The sequence below is a fragment of the Phaseolus vulgaris genome, chromosome 8 (assembly GCF_000499845.2).
Source record: "Phaseolus vulgaris cultivar G19833 chromosome 8, P. vulgaris v2.0, whole genome shotgun sequence".
Taxonomy (NCBI): Eukaryota; Viridiplantae; Streptophyta; class Magnoliopsida; order Fabales; family Fabaceae; genus Phaseolus; species Phaseolus vulgaris.
Genome location: NC_023752.2, coordinates 42616458 through 42642911, shown reverse-complemented (window position 1 = coordinate 42642911; position 26454 = coordinate 42616458). Strand labels below are relative to the sequence as shown.

General features: G+C 41.5%; 1 protein-coding gene across 4 annotated transcripts; it reads left to right on the top strand.

The window, feature by feature from the left end:
* The first annotated feature begins 206 nt into the window (after positions 1 to 206).
* On the top strand, positions 207 to 7134 carry LOC137825572 (plant UBX domain-containing protein 1). Of its 4 annotated transcripts, none has more exons than XM_068631270.1 (7): positions 207 to 505; positions 3704 to 3797; positions 3928 to 3996; positions 5007 to 5074; positions 5412 to 5541; positions 5762 to 5866; positions 6600 to 7134. In XM_068631270.1, exons 1-7 carry the CDS (start codon positions 413 to 415, stop codon positions 6788 to 6790), a joined length of 750 nt encoding a protein of 249 aa, XP_068487371.1. In that variant the 5' UTR covers positions 207 to 412; the 3' UTR covers positions 6791 to 7134. The 4 variants fall into 4 exon arrangements, with proteins under 4 accessions (XP_068487371.1, XP_068487369.1, XP_068487370.1 ...); XM_068631268.1 differs by having other exon boundaries at positions 3925 to 3996; XM_068631269.1 differs by having other exon boundaries at positions 321 to 505; positions 3701 to 3797.
* Positions 7135 to 26454: the final 19320 nt, after the last annotated feature.

The following is a 26454-nucleotide window of genomic DNA, read 5'->3' as shown; positions in this document are numbered from 1 at the left end:
ATTTAAATATATAATTTAATACTTTTACTATTAAAACTCAGTGTGTTATACAAAACCTAAATCCGAAATATTAAATTTAAAGAATCTAACCAAGATGTACATTCAAATGTTTTTATAATCTTCTCAAAGAAAACTTTAGCACGGGAGATGATGATGAGGTGCAACCCTTACTTGCGTATAAAGAATACCAAACTTGTGAAACCGTGAAAAAGAAAATAAAAAGAATTTAGTGCTTCTTATTTAAATTAAATTTGTAAAACTACCCTATTACCATATATCTAAGAAGAAAATAATCAAGTGATGATCCAAAGAGATTATTATAAAAAGGTGAGAGAGAGGAGAGAGAAGAGTGAAACAGGTCATAGAAGACAATTTTCACAATATTAAGAGTTTTGGTTTCATATCACTTATAATGGTCGTGGGTTCCTTCATACTAACTTCTAATACCAAGAGAAGGGCCACCTACAAATTTTCCACCGACATGGACACTGAAGCTGCTACCAAGGTTTCTCTCTTCTGTTACTGCACTAATTCTTCTTCTTTTTTTCTTGTTTGAATTCTTTGTTATTCTGCGATTTCTGGGTATTTTGTTTTGTCACCATCTCTTTGATAATCTATTCTTCTTCTTTTCTGATCTGGGTTTGATTTATTCTTGCCTTTTTTTTATTATTTCAAGAGTCCTTTGGTGGGTTTATTTCAAACTTTCTTTTTTATTATTTGATCGTCTAAATCTTTGGAAAGCAAAATATTTTTGTTCTCAGCGCTGTCTATATGTTTTCCCAGCGTTTTTGAATTGACATTGATAGGTATTAACATGTACCTAATAGAAAAAATCAATTTTTAATACTTTCTATTGCGTGTATTGAAGATTTTTTGGTGGGTTTGGCAAGGTCTTTTTATTGAATTGTTTACATCCTTGGAAAGCAAAATATTTTTGTTCTCAGCGCTGTCTATGTTATTCCAGTGTTTTTGAATTGATAGTGATATTTACTAACAAGGTACCAATGAACGAAAATTTTTAAGGATGAAAAACAGAAGAACTGATCAATTAATTGTGCTACTTAAAATGGGACGGAAAATGTAAAATATACCCTTGTGGTGATCTCCTTTAGTTCTCTGTCTTTCTCATCAATTTGATTTTAATCACTTTTTGGAAAAAGTGGTGGATGCAATTAAGTTTAGAGCTTGCTCATGGAATAGAGCCAAGAGCAACAAAACATCATCATTGTCCTTTTATGATTAGCTGGTTCAACCTTTGCATTGTATTAAGATGGCTAAACTTAATCTTGTGTTTCTCTTGTTTTCTGCTGTGTTGTTTCTGTTTTTGCTTTTGAGCGTGTTGGTGTTGGGATCGGAAGTGTGCTTGCTTTATAAGCTTAATGTTAGGATGGGACTTACTTAGTGTACTAATGCTAAATGTAGCTGTTCAAATCTTCTGACTACCATCTACCTTTTTCTTTTTTGTAATAATACACTTATTTGGCCTAAAAATATCACTTTTTGGAATTTAATTTTCAGTACAGTAGATTAATCCACAACCTTTTCTAGATTCCTTTGCTGTTCAGCCAGCCTTGACATAGAATTATTTTGCATACAATTGCAAGAAAAGGTTGTGGATTACACTATGCATTCTTTCATATTTTATATTCACTAACTACAGCAACCATCTCCCACTTTGGTAGGGTTGGCTACGTGTTTTCTTCTATAACTTTTAGCGAGTCTTTCTTTCATTTGTTAAACTCTCCACAAAGAAATTCTATGGTCGACATTCTCATCAATCATTCCATCACTTAGGAATTTGGTTTGCCAGATCCATTCCCTTTTAAATTCTTCCTAAAAAGTAAGAATTTGAAATCATTGTGCTTTCTCTTGTTTCACATCTCTGTCTCTTCTCTTCATACTTTCTCACTGGCTTGGTCTTGGTTGGGATGTCGTAGGAAGTTGGCAGGGCTACTTTTGAGTGATATAAACTTGAGTTCTTTTTTTTATTAATGGTGTGAGTGGAACTGTTTATTTGCCTGCTGTAAGTTAGGATCTTTTAGCTGATATTGATATAGGTTATTTGTTGGGATTATTTTTCTGTTGATTTAGACTAGAGTCATTTCTCAATCAACATTAGTCTGAGTTTCCTTAGCCAATGTTAAATGGACTATTTTTCAAGTATTTTCTTGATGTTTATCAGAGTTATGCTTTGGTCGATATTGTTAGAGTTATGTTTTGGTTGACGTTACCATTACTATTTTCTTACAACATCGGTCAGGTATTTTTTTAATGTCAATTGGGAAAAATTTCAACACACCTTGACTAAGATTTTTTCCCCCCACATCATTTGGCCAAATTTTTTAGCCAATGTAGTTAAAAAAGTTGGCCAAAAACACCTTGACCAATGACGTCAACAAATAACCCTAACCGATGTCAGCAAAACATAATTGTTGGCATCAAACGAAAATAATCTCAACTAATGTCAATTGAGAAAAACCCTTGATGACATTAGCTAAACAATTCTTGGAAAACTTTGATCGAAAAATAGCCTCAACAAAAGTCGATGGAAAAATATCACCAAATGATATTTTTAAATTATAAAATATTGTTTAATATTAAAATAACTTTGGTGTTAATAGAAATGCCATATCCAACAAGAAAATAAAAATTCAATAAATTTGAATATTCCTATCCAAACAAAGCATTTGAAAAAGTAATCAGTCCTATTGAGACCATATTATTGTTACCACCATTATCCTTATCTTCGTTGTCAAAATCATGACCTAGATTGTAGAATTGCGTAATTTTGTGAGTTTTCAGCCCTCTGTTCTGGATTTGAGGTAACTTGGTTTAGCTGATCTTCCTCATCAGATCATAAAATTTGAGATTTTCTGATTCTAGCATGGCTGTTTTGACCCAGGCTTCGGGATTGATTTGGGATTTCATTTGTTAAAATGAAAAAATTGAATCTCATGCACCACCATTCAAATTTGACTCTTGACTTTTTTATCTTGTTTGAACTCAATTTTCCTGTCTGTTCCCTTTTTGAGGCTGTGTTGGAGTCTTTTTCAGGAGTTTCTGTGTCTGTTTAGGGTAGAAACAATAAGCGTAAAAATACCAAGGTAGAGGCAGGGGACAATTACCAGCCAAACCTTCCATGTTTAGTGCAACCGACAATAAAATAGTAGGAGACATGGAATATATGAAGTGCATGTAGCTCTATGGGGGTATAGGGAGAGGCAGATAACAAACAAAGGAAAAATAAGGTTTCTTTCTAAATTGCTGTGTGTCAATCACAGTGGAGGGTTAAGAGAGGCTATTCCCTCCCTTCTGGCCCAATTTTTTGAATGCAGTTTTAGTGTATTTTCAGAATCTGTTCGTGCATGACCAAACTGGTTACATGTGTGAACCCAGCCATGAACTGAGTTGTGTTATGTGGAATTCAAGTTGCAACATCAGCACTCAAAACGATTGCCCTTCTGATCCAAAATAAAAGTACTCTTGGTTCTTTGGACTTGTTAAATTAATAACGGGGAAGTCCTTCTCCATGTCCTAAGAAATCATTATTATCTTTGATCTTCCATGAGGCTTTGCGAATATTTCTATCTCATGTATGGCTTAACTTATATATTTTTGTACTGCTACCAAAATTTTCCTGGTTCAGGTTTACTGCTTTCTGCACTTCAATGATATTTCCTTCACCATTATTTTGTTGAAGCAGATCAAGCTTGATGCATTGAAAGAAAGAGTTGGGCGAGAGATCTGTGTTTTTGAAACATTTGTTTCTTCATCATCAAATGCAGCATTATCCAATGGTAATTGCACCCTATCTTATAGACACTCCCAAGGCACTAGAAAAGCATTCCTTGAAAATTTCATTCATTGATATTGGTTTTTTCTCAAATATCCTGATTAAACTTTTGTTTATTATTTGGTTTCTAGAAGAGTTGACTGATGACTTCTATGAGTTTACTGCTGAAGATTATCATAGAATTTTGGCAGCTAAAAAGGAAGGTAATGATGATACTACTAATTATTCGACGAGCAAAGTAAAATTTTATTTACCACTTATGATACACTATTTTTATGCCCTGTTTCATCTCAGGAATATACCAATTTTCTGAGTTGAACATTTACCTTAATAAGATTACAGGTCTTGTATGCTTATGCATCTGCATTGATGTACACTTTCTCGTTTACTCTTTGTATGGATCTATTTAATTAATGACACTGAACATAAAAGGATGGGATAATCTGGGATGGGAAGAATAGGCATGGGACAAAGCAACCATTCTGCTAACAGAACAACATTCCATTATCTTTGTGTTTCCCCTCATTCCACCCCAGTTTGTAGGGAAGTGATATTTTTATGTTCAAGGGGAAATGACGAAAAATGATTCCTCTTCTCTTCCATTTCCCTCCTATCTATTTTAAACTCTCAAACAGGGGAATTTAGTTCCCTTCTTTTCATTTCCATTTTGATCATTACCTGACAAATTTACTGTTTACTTCTAAAAGTTGATAATCTAATCAGGTTGAAAAAGGAAAAATTAAAATATGAGGACAAGTGCTTTTGGTTTGGTTTCCTCGGGTCTTGTTTGTATTTTCTTTCTTTTTAATATACTTTGACATGCTGCAAATGATTAGTAGACTTTGAGGTACCAACTTAATTTGGATGTCATTTCCCATAGTGATGTCTAGCATGTTAATCTTTAAAGTAAATATACGGACAAAAATTATTATCTAGTCAATGGTCAACAAGCCATTTGTTTGCAGGTTTAGGAAGTTAGAAGTGCCATATCTTATTATATGCTGTTTAAACCATCATCTAAATTTTCTTATCTTCTACCTTTTGGCTTTTTAAATGCTATTGTATGTATTTTGTTTTTGTTTGCAATTCATGGGTGATAATACTTGTTAAAAGGGTGATGTTAAACAGTTAAGTTCTTATACGTATGGAATTGGTTAGACAAAATAATATTCCCTTCATTACACTAAAATTTAAATGCATGGAATTTTCTCAGATAAATTCTTGAAAACTCGAAAAATCCGAGAAGCCGAAGAGGCAGCGCGTAGGTCAGAAATGACGAAGGTAATGTCTGACACCCTCTCTTCATTATTATTTCATCATTGTTGTTATTACTATGATTATTGTTATAGTTGGAGTTCAGATTGAAAATAGTGAATACTATGTGTTATGTTTCCATGATAACAGTATCAAAACGTACAAGGATGAGAGAATCACTCCAATGAGTTTTAGGGATTAGAAATTTTGAATTTATCTATTTAAAAAAATAATTAGGAAATTTGATCTGTTCCATGTGGGATATATTTTCACTGTTCATAAATGCTTTATGAAGGCTGGAATGAATAAGTCAGATTGGTAAAAAAGAAATTCATCTTTTAAGTTTGTTTGGGCTTTTCTGCAGGCTATAATTAGAGTTCGATTCCCAGATAATCACACATTGGAGACTACCTTCCACCCATCAGAAACAGTCCAGAGTTTAATTGATGTCCTGACTAAAGTTATTGCACTGCCAGAGCAGCCATTCTATATATGTAGGCATATTAGTATTTATATATGATTAAATTTTGAATGATATATGATGCATAGAATTTGTACCAACCTTTATAGCATAATTCAAATCCCCTTTACTCATTTACCATTAGTTTAGCATGGCTTAGTATGAAACATCTCTTGATTATAAATTATTAACCAGTAAAAGGTTGCTTTGGATATGATTTGAAAAATAAATCATATTAACTTTGAATGATGCAGATACTACTCCGCCTAAAAAGATCATGAAAGACATGTCTCAGAATTTTTATGATGCTGGCTTTTGTCCTGGAGCCATTGTCTACTTCTCGTACCATGTCCCAAAAGGTAAGTTCATCCTGTCATGAGAATACTTTTTTCAGAATTACCTTGCTTTAAAGTCCTTTGAGTGCCCTGTTATTCTGAGTAAGCCCCTAAATCCTTGGATGATTAGTGTCAGAAACTTTTGTTTCCTAATGAATTCTTTGAATATCTCAAATGTCTGCATATTTTTCTAATGGAGACTGAATTAGCAACAGAAGAGGACATGTTGTGACACTAATCTATGGAGGACCAATTTAGGGGTGAAGTATTTTATCACCTGATTATTATATCAGTACTAATCTATGGAGGACCAAATTTTCATGTCATAATTACTCAAATTGACCTGCTTGGTATTTATAAAAATCCCATGGTTTCTTCACATGTGGGACCATTTTTTAAGTTGACATTTTTAGAGTATTTGTAGGTTGGTTTTAAAGTTCATTCAATGTTCAAATCCTTCAATTTTTAGTTGTACTCTAGTGTATTTTATTTTGTATCTGATCTGTTTGAGATTTTGTATTTAGTCTCTTTCGGTACTGTAATGCAATTGTATTGTTGCCTAACATGTGAAATATATGTATCCCTCCAAAAAAAATTTCATAACATGTCTCTTCATCAAGTAAATGCAGTGAAGCGTATAGCATTGAGCAATATATAACTGATAGTAGCTTAAATTATTTTTTCACATCATATGCCATTAAGGTCTACCTTGTATGAGAGATTAAATAATGACCAGGTTATTTGATGGGTTGTTTAGGTAGCACTGGTCCTTACCTTGAAGAAGATATATTATCTTTGAAGGAACTGCATGCTGCTAATGGTCAAGGCCAACAATCTGAGCCTTTAGTACAGTCAGAACCGGAACCTGCAGTGGCAACACATCCTCCTGTTGAACAACGCAAACCTGCTGAGAAAAAGCTTGTTAAACCAAAGTGGTTAAAAATGTGATTTCAATTTCTCTTCGCTCCAGTAATTGTTCAGCAAAGGAGCTTCACTTTTCTTGTGGGTCAACGTTATATCTTAATTCAATGTATCATGCAAACTTCACAAGAATTCATCATACTTCACTTCCTTTTCTTCCTTTTCTTCCTTCTGCCTTTCGTGAATTTGTAGATAGTGTTTGAAAACTTTGGATAAGTTTCTTTTAGTGAATGCAAGCGTCTTAGATGTATGTGTTGTTTCAGATTTCTGTCTTTTTTATCAGCTTCAAATTTCAATGTTACATTATACTTGTAGAAATTTTCTTTGATCCTGATTGGAGAATGCAAGCATCTTGAAACGTTGTTTGCTTATATATATTACTGTAGGTTTTTTTTTATATATAGATTATACTTACAAGTTATTTACAAGAATGAGGCAATTTTGCAAAACTAATTTCTATCTTGGGCTCTTTCTTATGCTACACCGCTAATGGATTTCATTTTTCTTAGTTTATTTTTCTTTTTTGTCACACAAGTTATGGGTAACTTGAGAAATGAAGTTTTAGAAGAAAACAATAAGGGTAGAATTTTATTTCAAATAAATGTTTTAATTAGATAGTTTTTCAAAATAGAAATATCAAAACAATACCAATAGCATGTTTTATACTTGATTATATTATTGTTTTCAGAAAAGGAGGAATCAAGTCGAGAGACAAGTGTCACGAGTAGGAACTACAAAAGGAGAGTAAAAAAGCCTCAGTGGCATGTTAAACCCTAAACCCTATTTTTCCTCTTAAACCCTAAATTCCATTTTTCTTCTTAAACCCTAAATTCTATGTTTCCTCTTGCTCCTCCCATTTTTTTGAATGTTCATTTTTGTCTTTTTGCTATAACTTATTCAACCTCCAAAATCTCCATTGATGCTTTTCATTAGTTGGTGCCTTCCTTTTTGAACTCTTGTTTTGAACATTTGACATAGTGGAGTTATCGAAGGTGAAGGTTTTTGTAGAGGTTGACCTAGCTCTTTTGAGTAAGTTCTTGGTTTTCTTTTTCAAACCATTCTGTCGATAATAAAAGTGATATTGTTTTTTGAGTTTTTATTTTATTTTGCAATTCGAGAAAGATTTTTTAATTGAACAATTTAAAATAATAATTTCACATTCAATGTAGTTATGAATTCTAGAATCTAAAAGATTAATTGTAACATTCTAAATTATATAATTTATACTCATAATAAATTGAGTTTTAGATTGCATAATAGGAGAGAAATACTCCACTAAAATTGAACTACTAATTTAACTTTTGAATTATATACATTAGTGTAAAATAGAGATATAATATAATATGGAGAAACTAGGTTGATTAAAATGAAATTAGTGTTGAATGAAACGTAGTGACAATACTATAATCCTTCCACTTCGTCTAAAGAATCCACTCCACAAACTTCTAAAGACAATCCTTCTCCTTCTAGAACTAAATCCCCAATCAAAACTTCAAATAAAAAATGTTTTAAATGTTTAGGTTTTGGTCATATAGCAGCAAATTGACCTAACAAAAGAACCATGATGGTAAAAGGGAGAATAGTAGTAAGTGACAATAATGATCAATCTTCTAGGTCTAACTCCCTTATCCTTTCAAGTGAAAATGAATGTGAGATACTTTGTGAAGGTGGCTTATTGGTGGTAAGGTGAATGTTGGGTACTATTAAAAAACCTTTTGATGAAACCCAAAGAGAATACATTTTTCATACCCCTTGCCTTATCAAATACAAGTTATGTTCCATAATCATAGATGAGGGTAGTTGTGCTAATGTATCAAGTACAAGAGTAGTGGAGAAGCTTGAATTACTCACTATCTCTCATACAAAGTTCTATAAAACACAATGGCTTAGTGAAGAGGGTGAAATTATGGTTAACAAGTTCTCATAACTTTTACTATAGGAAAATATAAAAATGAGGTTTTATGTGATATTGTGCCAATGGAAGCAACACATTTTATTAGGAAGGCATTAGCAATATGATAGAAAAAAATTATATGATGGTCATACCAATAAGATTTCTTTCAACTTCCAAGGACATAAGTTTATTTTAAAACCCCTCTCTCCCAAAGAAACTAATTAGGACCAATTAAAAATGAAAACCAAAATAGAAAATGTTCCGGCCGGTTGACCGGGATCGTCTTTGCGCGTGGCTTGTCCTTGCGAGCTAGGGCACCTTCGTTTGCTCCGTCAAACACACCTAAAAAGAGAAGTGAATAAAGGGGCGCCCTCGCGGCCGTTTGCACTCCGACGATCAAGTCAGCTAGCGAGAAACATCAAAATGACACACCCTTGGGAGGTGGTCGAAGAAACTGTACTGAATGATTGAAACTACGTAACTAGAACTGTGTTGCCCTAATTGCCTTGTGCTCACTGTGAGTGTGCCGCGAATACAACTAGGGTTTTCTCTGTGTATTAGGTTAAAACTCGGTCCCTGTTCAAATGCCCCAAGGTCCCTTTTTATACACCTATAATCTTTAAAGCGCGTTAAAGCGCATTGAAGGCGTATAAAAACATTCCTTGGAACATTCGAATCTTAACTGAATTAACGCGTACCTTGGCAAACTTTCCCTGAAACTTTTAATGAGCACGTGGGTATTGCCACGTACCCTTTTGACTTCATCGTTTATTCTGTGCAGAGGGTCCTACAGCGCCGCCACCCAACTTAGGGTTATTCCATCGTGTGAGCCCTCTTTCCTGCGAAGTGCTTCTGTCACATGGGTTGACTTTCTGGGTGCAAACTCATGCGCCCCAATTACTAATTACTTGCCCTGGGGGTGTATCTACCTTTCTCTCGTACCATGCACGTGGTTCTCCCCTGGTTGTGGCCCTCTCATGGGTCGTATCTATACCAGGGTTTCCCGTCAGTGGCGTGGGTACTTCACGAGTCAGGTTTACCCCCTATTGGTACTAGAACTTATGGCCTTGAAGCCACCTTTCTCTTCTCCTTGCTACTTGTTCCGGACTGTCGAGGCCTGAGGCCTCCTCGCGACGTCTTAACTTGGCGACGCCCCTCTCTTGGGCGATGCCTCTCTTGGGCGATGCCTCTCTTGGGCGATGCCACTCTTGGGCGACGCCTCTCTTGGTCGACGCCTCACTTAGGCGATGCCTCAGCGAGGCGATGACTCGAGCGGTCAACCTGTTGACTTTCTTCCATGGATCCCTGGAGGGGTTCCACCATGTGTTGACTTTGACCTTTGGTCAACGCCCGGGGACGGGACGGTACACAAGCCCCCCAGTCTTGAGCTGACACTTGTTTTAGCGAAAAGACTAAGGCCTCGCCCCATTATCTACGTGGCATTCTTGCTGACGTGACATTCCTTTGTTCAGTTTGACTTGACACTCCCTGAGAGTCTGACGCGACGTTTTTTGCGCTAAAGATGTGACGTCTTATGTTGTGCGTTAATCTTTTGACACGTGGCTCGATCCTATGGCTGGGGATGAGTGTCGTTAGCGCTCCCAAGTTAACGTTATAACTCTTCGAAATCGCGCGCGCTCAAGGCACTGTTCCATCCCCTCTCATATTCTATGCACTGTTCATCTTCTTAGAGTTTCCCCTGCGATTTCTGCTCTTTTCACGCATTCTCAACCTTTTTACCAATCCAAACGCTCAAAGGTATGATTTTTCTTTATCGCTTATTCTCGCCCATTACTGTATTGATCTCATATCTGCCTGGGCCCGCTTATGCCTCTGTATTTCTTGTATTTCCTTTCCCATTTCTTTGTTCCTTTCTCCCTGAACTTCTCGCGTGGGTAGGGGTTTTCTTAGGGTTTCTCTCCCTTTTTCTCCTTGTTTGCTGAACCCTTTTTTCTTCTCTGTTCTTCAGTTTTCGCCAATGGCACGTACCAAAACGACGGCCAACCCCCCTCCCCTCAACGTTAACTATAGGGACCTATACCCATGGGCTCCGGTCGAACTGCTCGATGAGTGCTCGAGCCTAGTGTCCACCAAAGCTTGGAGGGACCACATAGGGGAGCCAATTACTTACGACCATCGTGCCTTCGGAAAAAGGCATAATTATGACATTGCAGTGCTCCCCTGCACTCTAGGGGAGCCCGTATGTGGGGACGCTCGGGCCAACAACGGGGTCCCCTTCTTCTACTTCTACCAAGTCGTCTTCAAGCGTATCGGGATGCGCTCGCCTTTCTCCCGGTTTGAGAGGGAGTTGTTGACGGAGATTAACATCGCCCCAGCCCAACTGCACCCCAATGGCTGGGCCTTCGTCAAGGCCTTTGGCGTTTTGTGCAGCTTCTTTGGGTGCACCCCTTCCGTTGACATCTTCCTGCACTTCTTTGAAGTGAAGAAGCAGGGGAAAAGCCTCTGGGTGAGCCTTAGCAATATCCCTAGAAGGGTTCTCCTATCTCTCTTCCAACAATCCTTCAAGGGGTGGAAGGGCAAATTTTTCAAAGTCAACTGCTTTGACTACGACCCCTCTGCCTTGACGGTTTTCCCCTCTATTGGGTGAATGAGGTCAAAACCATGAAGTCCAAGTCGCTGGATGAACTGCCCTCGAATGATCGAGAGGCTTGCCAGATCCTGACCAGTGTGGGGGGCTTCGAGACCGCCACTCTGATAAGTCTAGAGTTCAATGCCGACGCTCTAGCCAATTATATAAGTATGAACGTTCTTCTCTGTAGCTTTCTGGCCTTTATTTCTGTTGAATTCCCACTTGATGCCTGATTGGTCTGCCCCTTTGTGTTATAACTTTAGCCTGTGCCTAACTTCTGCTATACTTGTCTTTCTTGGTGTAGATTCTAGAATGGATAGGCAACGACGGTTGCGACTGGTCCAAGTGCTGAAGTCCAAAGATGGGGCTTTGGCGTCTCCATCCTCAACCTCTTCCGCACCTCCATCTTCTCCTCAACCTCAACCTGCAACACCACCAACAAATCCAACAAACCCAGCTTCTCCCGGTCCACTTCCAAGTTCTCCACCTCCCATTGTAGTCGTGCCTCTCGCGCTGGTCGAGGCGGGTGCTCCCTCAGCCCCTCTTGACAAAGGTAAGAGGGTAGTGGAGATTGTTTATGATGATGAGGACTCTGCTGAGGGGCAAGTCTTCAAGCGACAAAGAACCCAGCCTGCCCCTCAGCAAGTTACCTCCGCTACTTCTTCCTCTCATGGGGCTGAGTCCTTAAGGGAGGATCCACCGAGTGCCACTTCCCCTCCTCAATCAGCGCACCTGGAGAGAGGGTTCGAGGCTGAACCCGCAGGCGCCCTTCCACCTACCCTAGAACTTCCTCTCCCCATGCAAGAGTCATTAAGGGGATTTCTGAGCATGGGGTCTGCTAGTAGCCAAGCTGAAGAGCCCCAGAGGGAGAACATGTACTATTACATGGGCCTCTTCATGTCTTGTGCCTACACTTGGCACAAACATTCCAGGGCCAGAACCGCCCAAGCTTCTGCCTTCCAAGCTCAGCTTTTGCCTTCCAAGCTCTGGAGAAGGAAGTCGCTTCTCTGACAGAGGGGCAGGAGAAGCTAAAAGAGGAGAAAGAGAGGCTAGCCGCCCACTGGGGGTGTCAAAAGGGCGCTTACAAAAAGTCCCTGAGGATGGCACAAAAGGCCAGGGAGGAGGCAAAAAAACGGCTGCACGTGGTGGCTCAAGCTCAGGCAGAGCTTCTTAATGAAGTGGTCCCTCTTCGCACAAAAATTGCTGATCTTGAAGCGGTTGCAGAAACTTCCAAAGCCTACCAGAAGAAGCTTGAGGATCAGTGTGTGAATCGGGAGCAGTCACTGGGAAAGACTGAGGTCGCCCTTGCGAACAAAACTGATGAATGCTCCCGGTTAACCACTGAGAACAAGTCCCTTCAAGCCAAAGTGCAAGAGTTGACTTCTGCCTTGGCCTCCAAGGACCAAGAAATGGTAGCTCAAGCTTCCAATTTTAAAATTATTGAACAGAAGCTGGTAGGGGAGTCTGCTTCCAGTTTTGCTGAGGGGTTCGCAGAGGCCCTTGTTCAGGCTGCTTGTGCGAACCCAGTCATCGACGTTTCTGGGTGCAGCCCCTTGAACGAGGTGGTCGACGGCAAGCTGGTGCCTTTGGAGGCCTCTGAAGAATAGCCCTTACCCTGTACTTTGCTCATAGTTACCTTTGCTTAAATTTGCAACTATTGTGAACTTTCATCTGTAATTATAACTCTTGATCTTTGCTTAAATGCTTATTTTAAACTTTATCTTCACATGCTTCCAACTTCTCTTGCGCTTTTATTTGCTTTCCTTCCTACATCAAAGGCCCAACTGGTGCTTGCCTTCAACGTATTTCTCGGTTGCTTCTCTTTCATTCTTTAGGTAGTGCGTGTTTCTTCCTCTTATTTTTTTTCTTCTTAAGGTGTGAGGCGCACCTTTTAACGACTCATGCTTCCGTGCTTCTTCTTCTTAATCTTCGAGTTTCTTTTTCCCTCTGATCTTTGTGAAATCTCCGGCCTGCTCCCTACCTATCTTTCCGGGGCCTAAGGTCCTCGTATGGCCGAAGGCGCCCGGATTTTAACTTACACTGATATATGGTACCGGGACTAGCTGTTCATACTTGAGGAGGGGGTGTCCCAAGGGAGTCCCTTAACCCCTGCTCAAGGACTAAACGCCCGGATTTTAGCTTACACTGATATCTGGTACCGGGGATAGCTGTTCATACTTGAGGAGGGGGCGTCCCAAGGGAATCCCTTAACCCCTGCTCAAGGACTAAGCGCCCAGATTTTAACTTACACTAATATCTGGTACCGGGGCTAGCTGTTCATACTTGAGGAGGGGGTGTCCCAAGGGAATCCCTTAACCCCTGCTCAAGGACTAAGCGTCAGGATTTCATCTTATATTGATATCTTGTACCAGGGCTAGCTGTTCATACTTGAGGAGGGGGCGTCCCAGAGGAATCCCTTAACCCCTGCTCAAGGACTAAGCGCTCGGATTTTAACTTACACTAATATCTGGTACCGGGGCTAGCTGTTCATACTTGAGGAGGGGGTGTCCTAAGGGAATCCCTTAACCCCTGCTCAAGGACTAAGCGTCCGGATTTCATCTTATACTGATATCTGGTACCGGGGCTAGCTGTTCATACTTGAGGAGGGGGTGTCCCAGAGGAATCCCTTAACCCCTGCTCGAGGACTAAGCGCCCGAATTTTAACTTGCACTAATATCTGATACCGAGGCTAGCTGTTCATACTTGAGGAGGGGGCATCCCAGAGGAATCGCTTAACCCCTGCTCGAGGACTAAGCGCCCGGATTTTAACTTACACTAATATCTGGTACCGGGGCTAGCTGTTCATACTTGAGGAGGGGGCGTCCCAAGGGAATCCCTTAACCGCTGCTCAAGGACTAAGCACCCAGATTTTAACATACACTGATATCTGGTACAGGGCTAGCTGTTCATACTTGAGGAGGGGGTGTCCCAAGGGAATCCCTTAACCCCTGCTCGAGGACTAAGTGCCCAGATTTTAACTTACACTGATATCTTGTTATTTCGCTCCAGGCTTGACTTCCGCTTGATTACCTGGTGGCGATGCCTACTTCTGGCGACGCCTTGTCCTGGCGATGCCTAATCTTGGCATTGCTATCTTAGCGACGCCTTCTCTGGGCGACGTCCTTTCTTGCCGAAGCCTCGTCTCGGCGACGCCTTACTTTGGTGACGCCTTGCCCGGGCGACGTCGATATTGTCTTTTTCTTTGATCTTAGGTTTTACAAGGCAAGGAAAAACTGAGGCAAATATATCTTTAAACTTTCCTTTTCTTTATTTGGGTGACCTCATTAAAAAACCCCCTAGAGGGGAAAAGAGTGCCCCCTTTACAAAATCTTAACTGAAATAAAACTTCAAATTTGTCGCGTTCCAACTACGTGGGATGGGGCCTCCTTCTAGAGTCTCTAGCTTGTATGACCCATTCCCTTTGTCCTTGGTTACTCTGAACGATCCAGTCCACTTGGGAGACAGTTTATTTTCTATCTCGTAAGGGTGAGCCTTCCTCATGACCAAATCCCAAACCTGGAATTGTCGTATCTTCACCTTGGAGTTGTATTGACGCTCCACTCTTCTCTTCACGGCCTCAGCCTTAATTTTCGCTTCTTCTCTAGCTTCATCTATCAGGTCCAGGTTCACCCTCCTTTCTTCGTTGGATTCTTCCGCCACGAAACCTGGGAAACGGGGCGAGCTTTCGTGTATCTCTACTGGGATCATGGTGTCCGATCCGTATACTAGGCTGAAAGGTGTCTCCATGGTGGAGGATTGAGGCATGGTGTGGTAAGCCCATACAATCCTCGACACTTCTTCTGCCCATGCTCCCTTAGCCTTCTCTAATCTGCGCTTCAATCCTTTCAACAAAACTCTGTTTGCTGATTCGACCTGCCCGTTTGTCTGGGGGTGTTCGACTAACGCGAATACCTGCTTGATTCCTACTTCTGTACATAACTTTCCCAACTGCTGGCTCGCGAACTGGGTGCCATTGTCTGAAATGAGACGCCTTGGCACCCCAAAACGACATACAATGTTTTTCCAAACAAAGTGTTGTACTTTGTGGGCAGTGATCTGTGCCACCGGCTCTGCCTCTATCCACTTGGTGAAATATTCGATGGCAACGATCAGATATTTCATCTGCTTTATTGCCAATGGAAACGGACCTAGGATATCAATTCCCCAGGTGTGGAAAGGCCACGGGCTGTATAAGGATCTTAACTCCTCTGGTGGCGCCTTGTGCCAATCGGCATGCCTCTAGCATTGCTTGCAATACTAGGCGTATCGTACACAATCTTCTCTTACTGTTGGCCAGAAGAAACCTGCACGTATCACCTTGGAAGCCAAGGATCTTCCTCCCACGTGGCTCCCACAAATACCTTCGTGAAGTTCGGCCATTATCCTGGTGCACTCGTCGCTGCTTACGCACGTCAAGATAGGGTGCGTAAACCCATGCCTGAACAATATCCCATCCACTAAGGTGTACCTGGCGGCGTTCCTCTTAGTCTTCTTGCCCTCCTCTGGCTCTGCAGGGAGGATCCCATCCGCCAGGTATCGTCTGTAAGGGGTCATCCAAGTGTCACCTTCCTCCAAAGCGCATACCTGTACACTCCTTTCTTCATCTGGCGAGGCTACGTAAGTACTAATGCAAGGTGCCCTCACCGTCTCTTGACTCAACGAGCGATGACTCCTTGGTTTTCCTCTCGTTGTACTAATGTGAAGGACGTCTACCCTGTTCTCTGCAACGAACTTTCGCGGCGTCTTGAGAGTCTCCTGTATTACGGTCCTCTGCTTTCCCCCCTTGCCTGAGCTGGCTAGCTTGGCAAGCAGGTCAGCTGTGGCATTTTGCTCCCTGGGGACGTGCACCAGCTCAAACGTAGCGAAGGCTCTTTTCAATACCTCGACGTACTTCAGATACGCAGCCATCTGTGGGTCCTTCGTTTGGTATCCCCCTGTTACTTGTCCCGTGACTAATTGTGAGTCACTGTTTGCCAAGAGGCTCTGGGCACCCATTTCTTTAGCCAAAAGCATCCCGGCAATCAACGCCTCGTACTCCGCCTGGTTGTTGCTTGCCTTGAAGGCGAAGCGCAAAGCCTGTTCGATTAACACCCCATTAGGTCCTTCCAGGATTATTCCTGCACCGCTCCCTTGCTGGTTGGAAGATCCATCCACTGAGAGCATCCACTGTGCCCCTGTTTCCACCTCTTGAGGACCTCCTCCTGGTGAAAGTTCTGCTACAAAATCAACATAGACTTGGCCTTTGATGGACCCCCGGGGCTCGTACTGAATGTCAAATTTTGACAATTCCACCGCCCAGCGTACCATCCTTTCGGCCACGTCTGGCTTCTGGAGTACCTTCTGGATGGGAAGGTCATTACCACCACCGTGAAACTGTGGAAATAGTGGCGAAGCCTTCGTGCTGAGAATACTACTGCCAGTGCTGCCTTCTCTAGTGACTGGTATCTTGACTCTGGGCCTTCCAATGCCTTGCTTACGAAGTATATTGGTCTCTGTACTTGGTCTTGTTCCTGGACCAGTACAGAGCTAATAGCCCATTCTGTTACTGCAAAATATAGGCGGAGGGGGACGCCTACTTGTGGCTTGCAAAGCACGGGTGGCGTCGCCAAGTACTCCTTCAGTTTGAGGAACGCTGCTTCGCACTCGTCCGTCCACGTAAAACGACTATTCCTCTTAAGGCATTGGAAATAGTGGTCCCCCTTTTCCCCACCAGCTGATACGAATCTTGACAATGCTGCCATTCGCCCCGTCAGTTGTTGAACCTCCTTCACCGAAGTTGGGCTCCTCATGGCGATGATGGCTGCACACTTGTCAGGATTCGCTTTTATTCCTCTTTCCGTGAGCATGAAACCCAGGAACTTTCCTGCCTCTACACCAAAGACGCACTTCTCTGGGTTCAACTTTAGGTGATACTTCGATATGGTAGCGAACAACTCTTCCAGATCAGCTGCGTGTCGGCCCCTCTCGCCCGAGGTCACCACCATGTCGTCGACGTAGGCCTGCACATTCCTTCCTTGCATCGATGCAAGGATTTTGTCCATCAATCTCTGATAGGTGGCGCCTGCATTTTTCAAACCAAATGGCATTACCTTATAAAAGTAGCTACATGTATCTGTCTTAAACGCCGTTTTGCTTTCGTCCCTGGGATGCATTTTGATCTGATTGTAACCTGAGAATGCATCCAAAAAACTCAGCATCTTGCGGCCCGAGGCACTGTCTATTAAGGTGTCAATGTTGGGGAGTGGTATGAATCCTTTGGGCATGCCTTGTTCAGATCTGTGAAGTCTACGCACATCCTCCATTTCCCATTTGCGTTCTTGACTAGGACTACGTTGGCCAGCCACTCCGGGTATTGTATCTCCCTGATGTGCCCAGCGTTTAGCAGCTTCTGAGTCTCTTCCTTTATGACGAGGCATCGCTCCTCATTGAACTTCCTTCTTCTCTGCCGCATGGGGCGGGCCTTTGTGTCCATGGTAAGGCGATGGGATAAGAAATCCGGGTCGATACCTGGCATGTCTTCCGCGGTCCATGCAAATGCGTCTAAGTGCCGCGAGATCACTGTCGTTACCTCCCTTCGTTCTTCCTGGCTCAAGTGGTGTCCTAATTTGAACGCCTTGCCTCCTATCTGACTTTCCACCGCGTTGTCCTCTGGCTGGGGCTGATCACGTTGCACGCTTGCCAAGCGAGACTTGTTCATGGGATCCTCTTCCATGGGCGTCGCCTCCTCTGACTCCTTCCATAGGCAAGGCACCGCAGCGTCTTCCCTTTGTGCATACGTCATCCACAGGTATCGCCTCTGTAGGTAAAACGTCGTCGGGCGTGGACTCTGCGGGCATCGCCTCTTCTATGGGTTCTAGCTCTGTTGCCGGGCCTGAAACGAGAGGTCGTTCAATTACCATTACCACGCCTCTCTTTGTTTTCAAACTATTCTCATAGCACTTTCAGGCTTCTTCCTGGTCTGACTTGATGACTATCACTTTGCCGCTAAGGTCTGGCAACTTCATCTTCATGTGGCGAGTGGAAGGTACTGCCCTCAATCTGTTTAGGGCGGGTCTGCCCAACAAAATGTTATAGGCTGAGTTGGCGTTAACCACCACGTACCGGATACTTTCGGTTCGTGACGCCGTTCTATCAGTGAACGTCGTTCTCAGCTCCAAGTACCCACATACCTCCACTGGGTTATCTGCAAACCCGTACAAGCATCCGGTGTAGGGTCTCAAGAGGTCTGGGGACAACTGTAGCTTGTTGAAGGTTTCCCAGAACATGACATTTGCGGAACTGCCCTGGTCAACGAGAACCCTATGTACCTTTCTTCCTGCTGTAACTACTGAGATGACCACGGGGTCATTGTCGTGCGGGACGACATCCCGTAGGTCAGCCCTTGTGAATACAAGGTCTGATTCCCAAAGGTCGTCTGGAAATTCTTCTGCCATTGAATTTACTGACCTCACATACTTTTTTCGTTGAGAGGCAGTGGGCCCTCCACCAGAAAATCCACCAGAAATGGTGTGAACCTCTCCATGGACTGGCATCTCCTGTGCCTGGCCCTCCTCTTGTATTGTCGTGGCTGCCGTTGTAGGGGATCCTACGAGGTAATCCTTTAGGAAGCCACTCTTCACAAGTTCATCCAATTGATAGCCCAGCGCCAAACAGTTGTTAATATGATGTCCAAATGCTTCGTGGAATTCGCACCACGACTCCTTGTGGGGCCCCAGAATTTTGTCAGACTTCGTTGGTGGCCTCAACCTGTCTGCTATGTTGGGCACAACGATGAGGTCTTTGAGCTCCACCACAAAGTTGTGCCTCAGCGGTCTACTCCCCTCTCTCCTTCCTTCAGCTCGGGCCCTTGGCGGGGCCCTCCTCGCCTCGTAGGTGCACTTTCTGTCTGGGTTCCTTCTCTTTGTGGCAGCTTAGTGGATCCTAGCGGGTTGTGTGCGTATCTGCGCCCTTAGTCGTGCAGGTGGAGCAGGTATGCACTTCTCGTATGCCTCGCCCTCTAAGGCAATGTGCTCCAACGCTCGTCGCCTCACTTCAGCAAAAGGCTTGGGAAGCTTGCAGTTAAGCGACTTACCAAAAGACCCGGGTCGCACCCCCTTCCTGAATGCGTATACAATCATGGGTTCATCGGTAGTACCCACCTTCACCACTTGTGCTCCAAAGCGGCTTATGTATTCCTTCAGGGTCTCTCCTTGGAATTGTTTCACGTCGAAAAGGTCGTACGAAATTGGGGCTGGGGCTCTGTTGGCTAAATACTGTTCTCTGAACAGCCGCGAGAGCTGGGCGAAAGACGTGATGTGGCCCTCTGGAAGGCTGATGAACCAATCCATAGCCATTCCCGTCAACATGCTCATGAAAAGCTTGCACCTTGTGGCGTCAGAACCGCCTACCAACAACATCTGCGTGTGGAACGCCGTGAGGTGTGCCTCAGGATCCTCCACCCCTGTGAAGGTCACCTTGGGCCCTGTAAACGTACTGGGTATCGCCGTCTCCAGGATTGCCTGCGAGAATGGTGTTGTGAATTCCCTAGGTGGGGATGCGGCCTCAGGTTCATCTCCGCCGCGCCACCCACGGCGCAACTCCTCGTTGGTACGGTGGAGTTCATCGTTTCTTGCTTGAGAGGCTGCAAGATCCGCTCGCATGCGATCTTGTTCTACCTTCGAGGCCGCTATTGCGTCCTGCAGCCCTTGCATCATGCCCATAAGTTGTTGCATGGTCATTTCTTCACTCCTAGCGCGTGTTGGTCTCGTGGTCATGGTTTTATGGAAATTTTCTTAACTTGTCTAAATCTTAAGAACTGGAACTGAGAATCTTGTGTGGTGGGACTGATGTTTTAGATCGGCCCCACAGTGGGCGCCAAATGTTCTGGCCGGTTGACCGGGATCGTCTTTGCGCGTGGCTTGTCCTTGCGAGCTAGGGCACCTTCGTTTGCTCCGTCAAAGACACCTAAAAAGAGAAGTGAACAAAGGGGCGCCCTCGCGGCCATTTGCACTCCGACGATCAAGTCAGCTAGCGAGAAACATCAAAATGACACACCCTTGGGAGGTGGTCGAAGAAACTGTACTGAATGATTGAAACTACGTAACTAGAACTATGTTGCCCTAATTGCCTTGTGCTCACTGTGAGTGTGCCGCGAAGACAACTAGGGTTTTCTCTGTGTATCTCTGTGTATTAGGTTAAAACTCGGTCCTTGTTCAAATGCCCCAAGGTCCCTTTTTATACACCTCTAATCTTTAAAGCGCGTTAAAGCGCATTGAAGGCGTATAAAAACATGCCTTGGAACATTCGAATCTTAACTGAATTAACGCGTACCTTGGCAAACTTTCCTTGAAACTTTTAATGAGCACGTGGGTATTGCCACATACCCTTTTGACTTCATCGTTTATTCTGTGCAGAGGGTCCTACAACGCCGCCACCCAACTTAGGGTTATTCCATCGTGTGAGCCTTCTTTCCTGCGAAGTGCTTCTGTCACGTGGGTTGACTTTCTGGGTGCAAACTCATGCGCCCCAAATACTAATTACTTGCCCTGGGGGTGTATCTACCTTTCTCTCGTACCATGCACGTGGTTCTCCCCTGGTTGTGGCCCTCTCATGGGTCGTATCTATACCAGGGTTTCCCGGCAGTGGCGTGGGTACTTCACGAGTCAGGTTTACCCCCTATTGGTACTAGAACTTATGGCCTTGAAGCCACCTTTCTCTTCTCCTTGCTACTTGTTCCGGACTGTCGAGGCTTGAGGCCTCCTCGCGACGTCTTAACTTGGCGACGCCCCTCTCTTGGGCGATGCCTCTCTTGGGCGATGCCACTCTTGGGCGACACCTCTCTTGGTCGACGCCTCACTTAGGCGATGCCTCAGCGAGGCGATGACTCGAACGGTCAACTTGTTGACTTTCTTCCATGGGTCCCTGGAGGGGTTCCACCATATGTTGACTTTGACCTTTGGTCAACGCCCGGGGACGGGACGGTACAGAAAATGAAAAAGGTGAGGAAAGTGGAATCAAAATGGGTCTCATCATCTCATCTCCCGCAGTTAAAACAATAATGTTGACTCGTGCAAAACTAACTGCCTCCTATGTATACTTCTTCCTTTTTTTTTTATTACCAAATCATTCTAAATACTTGATATCTTTGATAAAGAAGTTTAGGGATGATCTTCAAAAACCTCCTAAAGGTTCTCACCTTCTAAGAGGATTTTCACAAACAAATCATTTATTCTCTAAACATTCTTTACAAACATGACCTATATCTACAAACATCCCAAACCTAGAAATATTTCTATCTTCTATATGAACAAACTAACTATGTTATTTACAGGAGGTCTAAATTGAGGTCGAATTCTTTTCAACTTAGGGGCCATGATACAACCCAATTAGCCAAGTAAATGACCATGAACACAAGAGACAGTCACAAATTGACCAGTCATCTCAACATACAAGACATAACCCCATCAAACTATAGAAGGACCTCAGCAAAAGAAGAACTCGACATAGGCTAGAACATCAAATGTTTTTTCTTCTAGTCTTTTTTAAATACAAGTTTATGTAAATAAATTGGGCTCACTTTGGGGGTCCAAATAGAAGAATAAGCTAGAATATGATGTGCTTAGTAATTTGAGTAGGGTATGCTTAGTAATTTGGGCTTGTGCCAAGCCCACCTTTCATGACATGTGCACCTAGGTTTAGTTTTTTTTACATACCTTCTAGAAGGTTTCTCACAAATGACACCCCCACCCCTCTATCTTGCTCTCCAATTTACTCTCTTCTATATAAAGGGTACCTTGTCTCATGTGTTTACACATTGAATTTGGATAGTAAAGAAACTTTGCAGGAGTATTTTTTTTTTATACTTGAAAGTTCTCATAGTGGGTCTTATCTTGAGTGTGTGAGCACTTCAAGTGGTAGCTTGTTCACTACTCATGGAGTGCCTCCTTTCTCCAAGTGACATGACAACCCTTCTTCTTCCATAAGTTTTCTTCATCCCTTCCTCTTTTTATCTTTCTTTTTGTGCCATCCTTTCAATTCCCTTTTATGATATCATGCTTTCTTGCACTCCAAGGCTCTTCTTTTTCCAGATTTGCGAAATTTTTCCATAGTTTCTGCAATTTTATTCTTAGTTCATCTTACGCTGACAAGTCCGAAAACACTTACAAAAGTACTTTCATATGTCGTTTGTATCCAGTCAAGGAGGAACGTCCAAAAAGAAAAATTAGAAAAGGATATAAGGAACAAAAGCCATGAGGCTCTGTTTTTGGAAAAACAACTTTTCCAGTTTTGTTTGCTCTCGATCCGGGACTTATTACGCCTTATTCCTTGGGTGTTTTGATTTGAAATTTTTTTCCAGACATTCCCCTTATTATGTGTATTGAGTTGTGGCTGGGATTTGAGCCTCACATTCGTTCCATAAGATTTGCAATAAATTTTTCATTCATCATTGCCACGACTGAAAGGAAGGTTCGTATATGTGTGAAACTGTTTGATCATTTTCTAACTGAATACTCGTCCGCTTGAGCTGAAACTTGTCGCGTTTTGTCCTAAATTCTGTTGGGATTATTTCATAATATTTCAACAAGAAATTCTTTTTGGAAAATGGTCCAGAAACTTCTTGCACTCCTAGGAGCTCCTCTTTCCAGATTTGCGAAATTTTTCCCTAGTTTCTGCAATTGTATTCGTTGTTCATATTACGCTGAAAAGTTTCAAATACACTTACACAAGTACTTTCATATATCGTTTGTATCTAGTCAAGGAGACACGTCCGAAAAGAAAAAGCGGAAAAAGATATAAGGAAAAAAAAGCCAGGACGTTCTGTTTTCGGAAAAACAAGTTTCCCGGTTTTGTTTGCTCTTAGTCCGAGACTTATTACACCTTATTCTTAGGTGTTTTGATTTGAAATTTTTACCAGAAATTCCTTATTGTATTTATTGAGTTGTGGCTAAGATTTGAGCCTCAAATTTTTTCCACAAGATTTTCAATGAATTTTTATTCATCATTGCCACGACTGAAAGAAAGGATCATTTCTGCATGAAACTATTTGATCACTATCTAACTGAATACTCGTGCGTTTGAGCTTAAATTTGTCGCGTTTCGTCTCAAATTCTGTTCGGTAACTTCCATTAGATTTCAACAAGAAATTCGTTTTGGAAAATGTTCCAGAAACTTTTTGCACTCCAAGGCGCTCCTCTTTCCAAATTTGTGAAATGTTGCCCTAGTTTCTGCAATTCTATTCTGAGTTCATATTACGCTAAAAAGTTCTGAAAACACTTACAAAATTACTTTCATATGTCGTTTGTATCCATTCAAGGAGGCACGTCCAAAAAGAAAACACCGAAAAGAATATAAAGAAGAATAACCATGACGTTCTATTTTTCGAAATAGAAGTTTTCCAATTTTGGGGCTTATTACGCCTTAGTCCTTATGGTGTGTTTTGAGTTGTGGCTGAGATTTGAGCCTCAAATTCGTTCCACAAGATTTTCAATGAATTTTTTATTCATCATTGCTACGATTGAAAGCAAGGTTCGTTTCTATGTGAAACTTTTTCATCATTTTATAACTAAATACTCGTTCGTTAGAGTTGACATTTGTCACGTTTCGTCCTAAATTTTTTTTGGATTCTACCATAACATTTCAACAAGAACTTGTTTTTGGAAAATGTTCCAGAAACTTCTTGCACTCCAAGGCGCCCCTCTTTCCAGATTTGCGAAATTTTGGCCTAGTTTCTGCAATTTTATTCTGAGTTCATATTGTGTTGAAAAGTTCTGAAAACACTTACACAAGTCCTTTCTAATGTCGTTAGTATCCAGTCAATTAGGCACATCCAAACAGAAAACATAGAAAAAGATATAAAGAAGAAAAGCCAAGATGTTATGTTTTCGGAAAAACAAGTTTTCCAATTTAGTTTGCTCTCGGTTCGGGACTTATTACGCCTTAGTGTGTTTATTGAGTTGTGTTTGAGATTTGAGCCTCAAATTCGTTCCACAAAATTTACAATGAATTTTGTTTCGTCATTGCCACGACTGAAAGGAATGTTCATTTTTGCAGGAAACTATTTGATCATTTTCTAACTAAATACTCGTCCGTTTGAGCTTAAAGTTGTCGCGTTTTGTCCCAAATTCTGTTCGGAGTTTTCCATAAGATTTCAACAAGAAATTATTTTTTTTAAATGTTCCAGAAACTTCTTACACTCCAAGGTCTCCTCTTTCTAGATGTGCGAAATTTTTCCCTAGTTTCTGTAATTTTATTCTGAATAAAGACTTACACAAGTACTTTGATATATCGTTTATGCCCAATCAAGGAGGCATGTCAAAAAAGAAAACACAAAAAAATATATAAGGAAGTAAAGTCAGAACATTCTGTTTTCGGAAAAATATGTTTTCCAGTTTTGTTTGCTCTCGGTTGGGGACTTATTACACCTTATTCCTTGGGTGTTTTGATTTGAAATTTTTTCCAGGCATTCCTTATTGTGTGTATTGAGTTGTGGTTGAGATTTGTGCCTCAAATTCGTTCCACAAGATTTGCAATGAATTTTTTATTCATCATTGCCACGATTGAAAGGAAGGTTAGTTTCTGTGTGAAACTGTTTGATCATTTTCGAACTGAATACTCGTCCATTTGAGCTGAAATTTGTTGCGTTTCTTCCCAAATTATTTTGGGATTCTTTGATAAGATTTCAACAAAAAATTCTTTTTGGAAAATGTTGCAGAAACTTCTTGCACTCCAAGGCGCTCATCTATTTAGATGTCCGAAATTTTGCCCTATTTGCTGCAATTTTATTCTAAGTTCATATTGCACAGAAAAGTTCCAAAATCATCTTACACAAGTACTTTCATATGTCGTGTGTATCCAATCAAGGAGGTACATGGAAAAAAGAAAACACAAAAAATGATAAAAGGAAGAAAATCCAGGACGTTCTTTTTCCGGAAAAACAAGTTTCCTAGTTTTGTTTGCTCTCGGTCGGGAAGTTATTACGCCTTATTCCTTGGGTGTTTTGAGATGAAATTTTTTACCAGACATTCATTACTGTGTGTATTGAGTTATGGTTAAGATTTGAGCCTCAAATTAATTGCACAAGATTTTCAATGAATCTTTTATTCATCATTGCTACGACTGATAGGAAGGTTCGTTTCTGTGTGAAACTATTTGATCATTTTCTAATTGAATACTCGGTCGTTTGAGCTGAAATTTGTCGCGTTTCATCTCAAATTCTGTTTGGATTCTTCCATATGATTTCAACAAGAAATTATTTTTGGAAAATGTTCTAGAAACGTTTTGCACTCCAAGGCACTCCAGTTTCCAGATTTGCCAAATTTTGCACTAGTTTATGCAATTTTATTCTGAGTTTATATTACGCTGAAAAGTTCTGAAAATACTTATACAAGTACTTTCATATGTTTTTTGTATCCATTCAAGGAGGCACGTCTAAAAAGAAAACACAGAAAAAGATATAAGGAACAAAAGCCATGACGTTCTGTTTTCGGAAAAGCAAGTTTTCCAGTTTTGTTTGCTCTCGGTTCGGGACTTATTATGCCTTATTCCTTAAGTGTTTTGATTTTAAATTTTTTCCAGACATTACCCTTATTGTGTGTATTGAGTTGTGGCTGAGATTTGAGCCTTAAATTCTTTCCACAAGATTTGCAATAAATTTTTTATTCATCATTGCCGCGATTGAAAGGAAGGCTCGTTTCTGTGTGAAATTGTTTGATCATTTTCTAATTAAATACTTAGTCGTTTGAGTTGAAATTTGTCGAGTTTCGTCGCAAATGTTGTTGGGATTCTTGCATAACATTTCAACAAGAAATTCTTTTTGGAAAATATTCCAAAACTTCTAGCACTCCAAGGTGCTCCTCTTTCCAGATTTGGGAAATTTTGCCCTAGTTTTTGCAATTTTATTTTGAGTTCATATGGCACTGAAAAGTTCTGGAAACACTTACACAAATACTTTCTAATGTCGTTTTGATCTAATCAAGGAGGCACGTCCAAAAGGAAAACACATAAAAAGATATAAGGAAGGAAAGCCAGGACATTCTGTTTTTGGAAAAAACAAGTTTTCTAGTTTTTTTTGCTCTTGGTCCGGGACTTATTACGCCTTATTCCTTGGGTGTTTTTGATGGAAGAGGCCCCGGCACCAACTCTATTGAAAGGCCAGCAACATGTCAAATGGAGTCAACCGCTAGAATTATGGTCAAGATGAACCAAGAGGATTCATTTTACATGCCATAA

Excerpts from the sequence above, each read along its gene's own strand:
- LOC137825572 (XM_068631267.1), top strand. The coding sequence starts at position 413 with ATGGTCGTGGGTTCCTTCATACTAACTTCTAATACCAAGAGAAGGGCC. Across the intron at positions 3,997-5,006 it reads TTTGGCAGCTAAAAAGGAAG|ATAAATTCTTGAAAACTCGA; the intron begins GTAATGATGATA and ends GAATTTTCTCAG. Across the intron at positions 5,867-6,599 it reads CTCGTACCATGTCCCAAAAG|GTAGCACTGGTCCTTACCTT; the intron begins GTAAGTTCATCC and ends TGGGTTGTTTAG.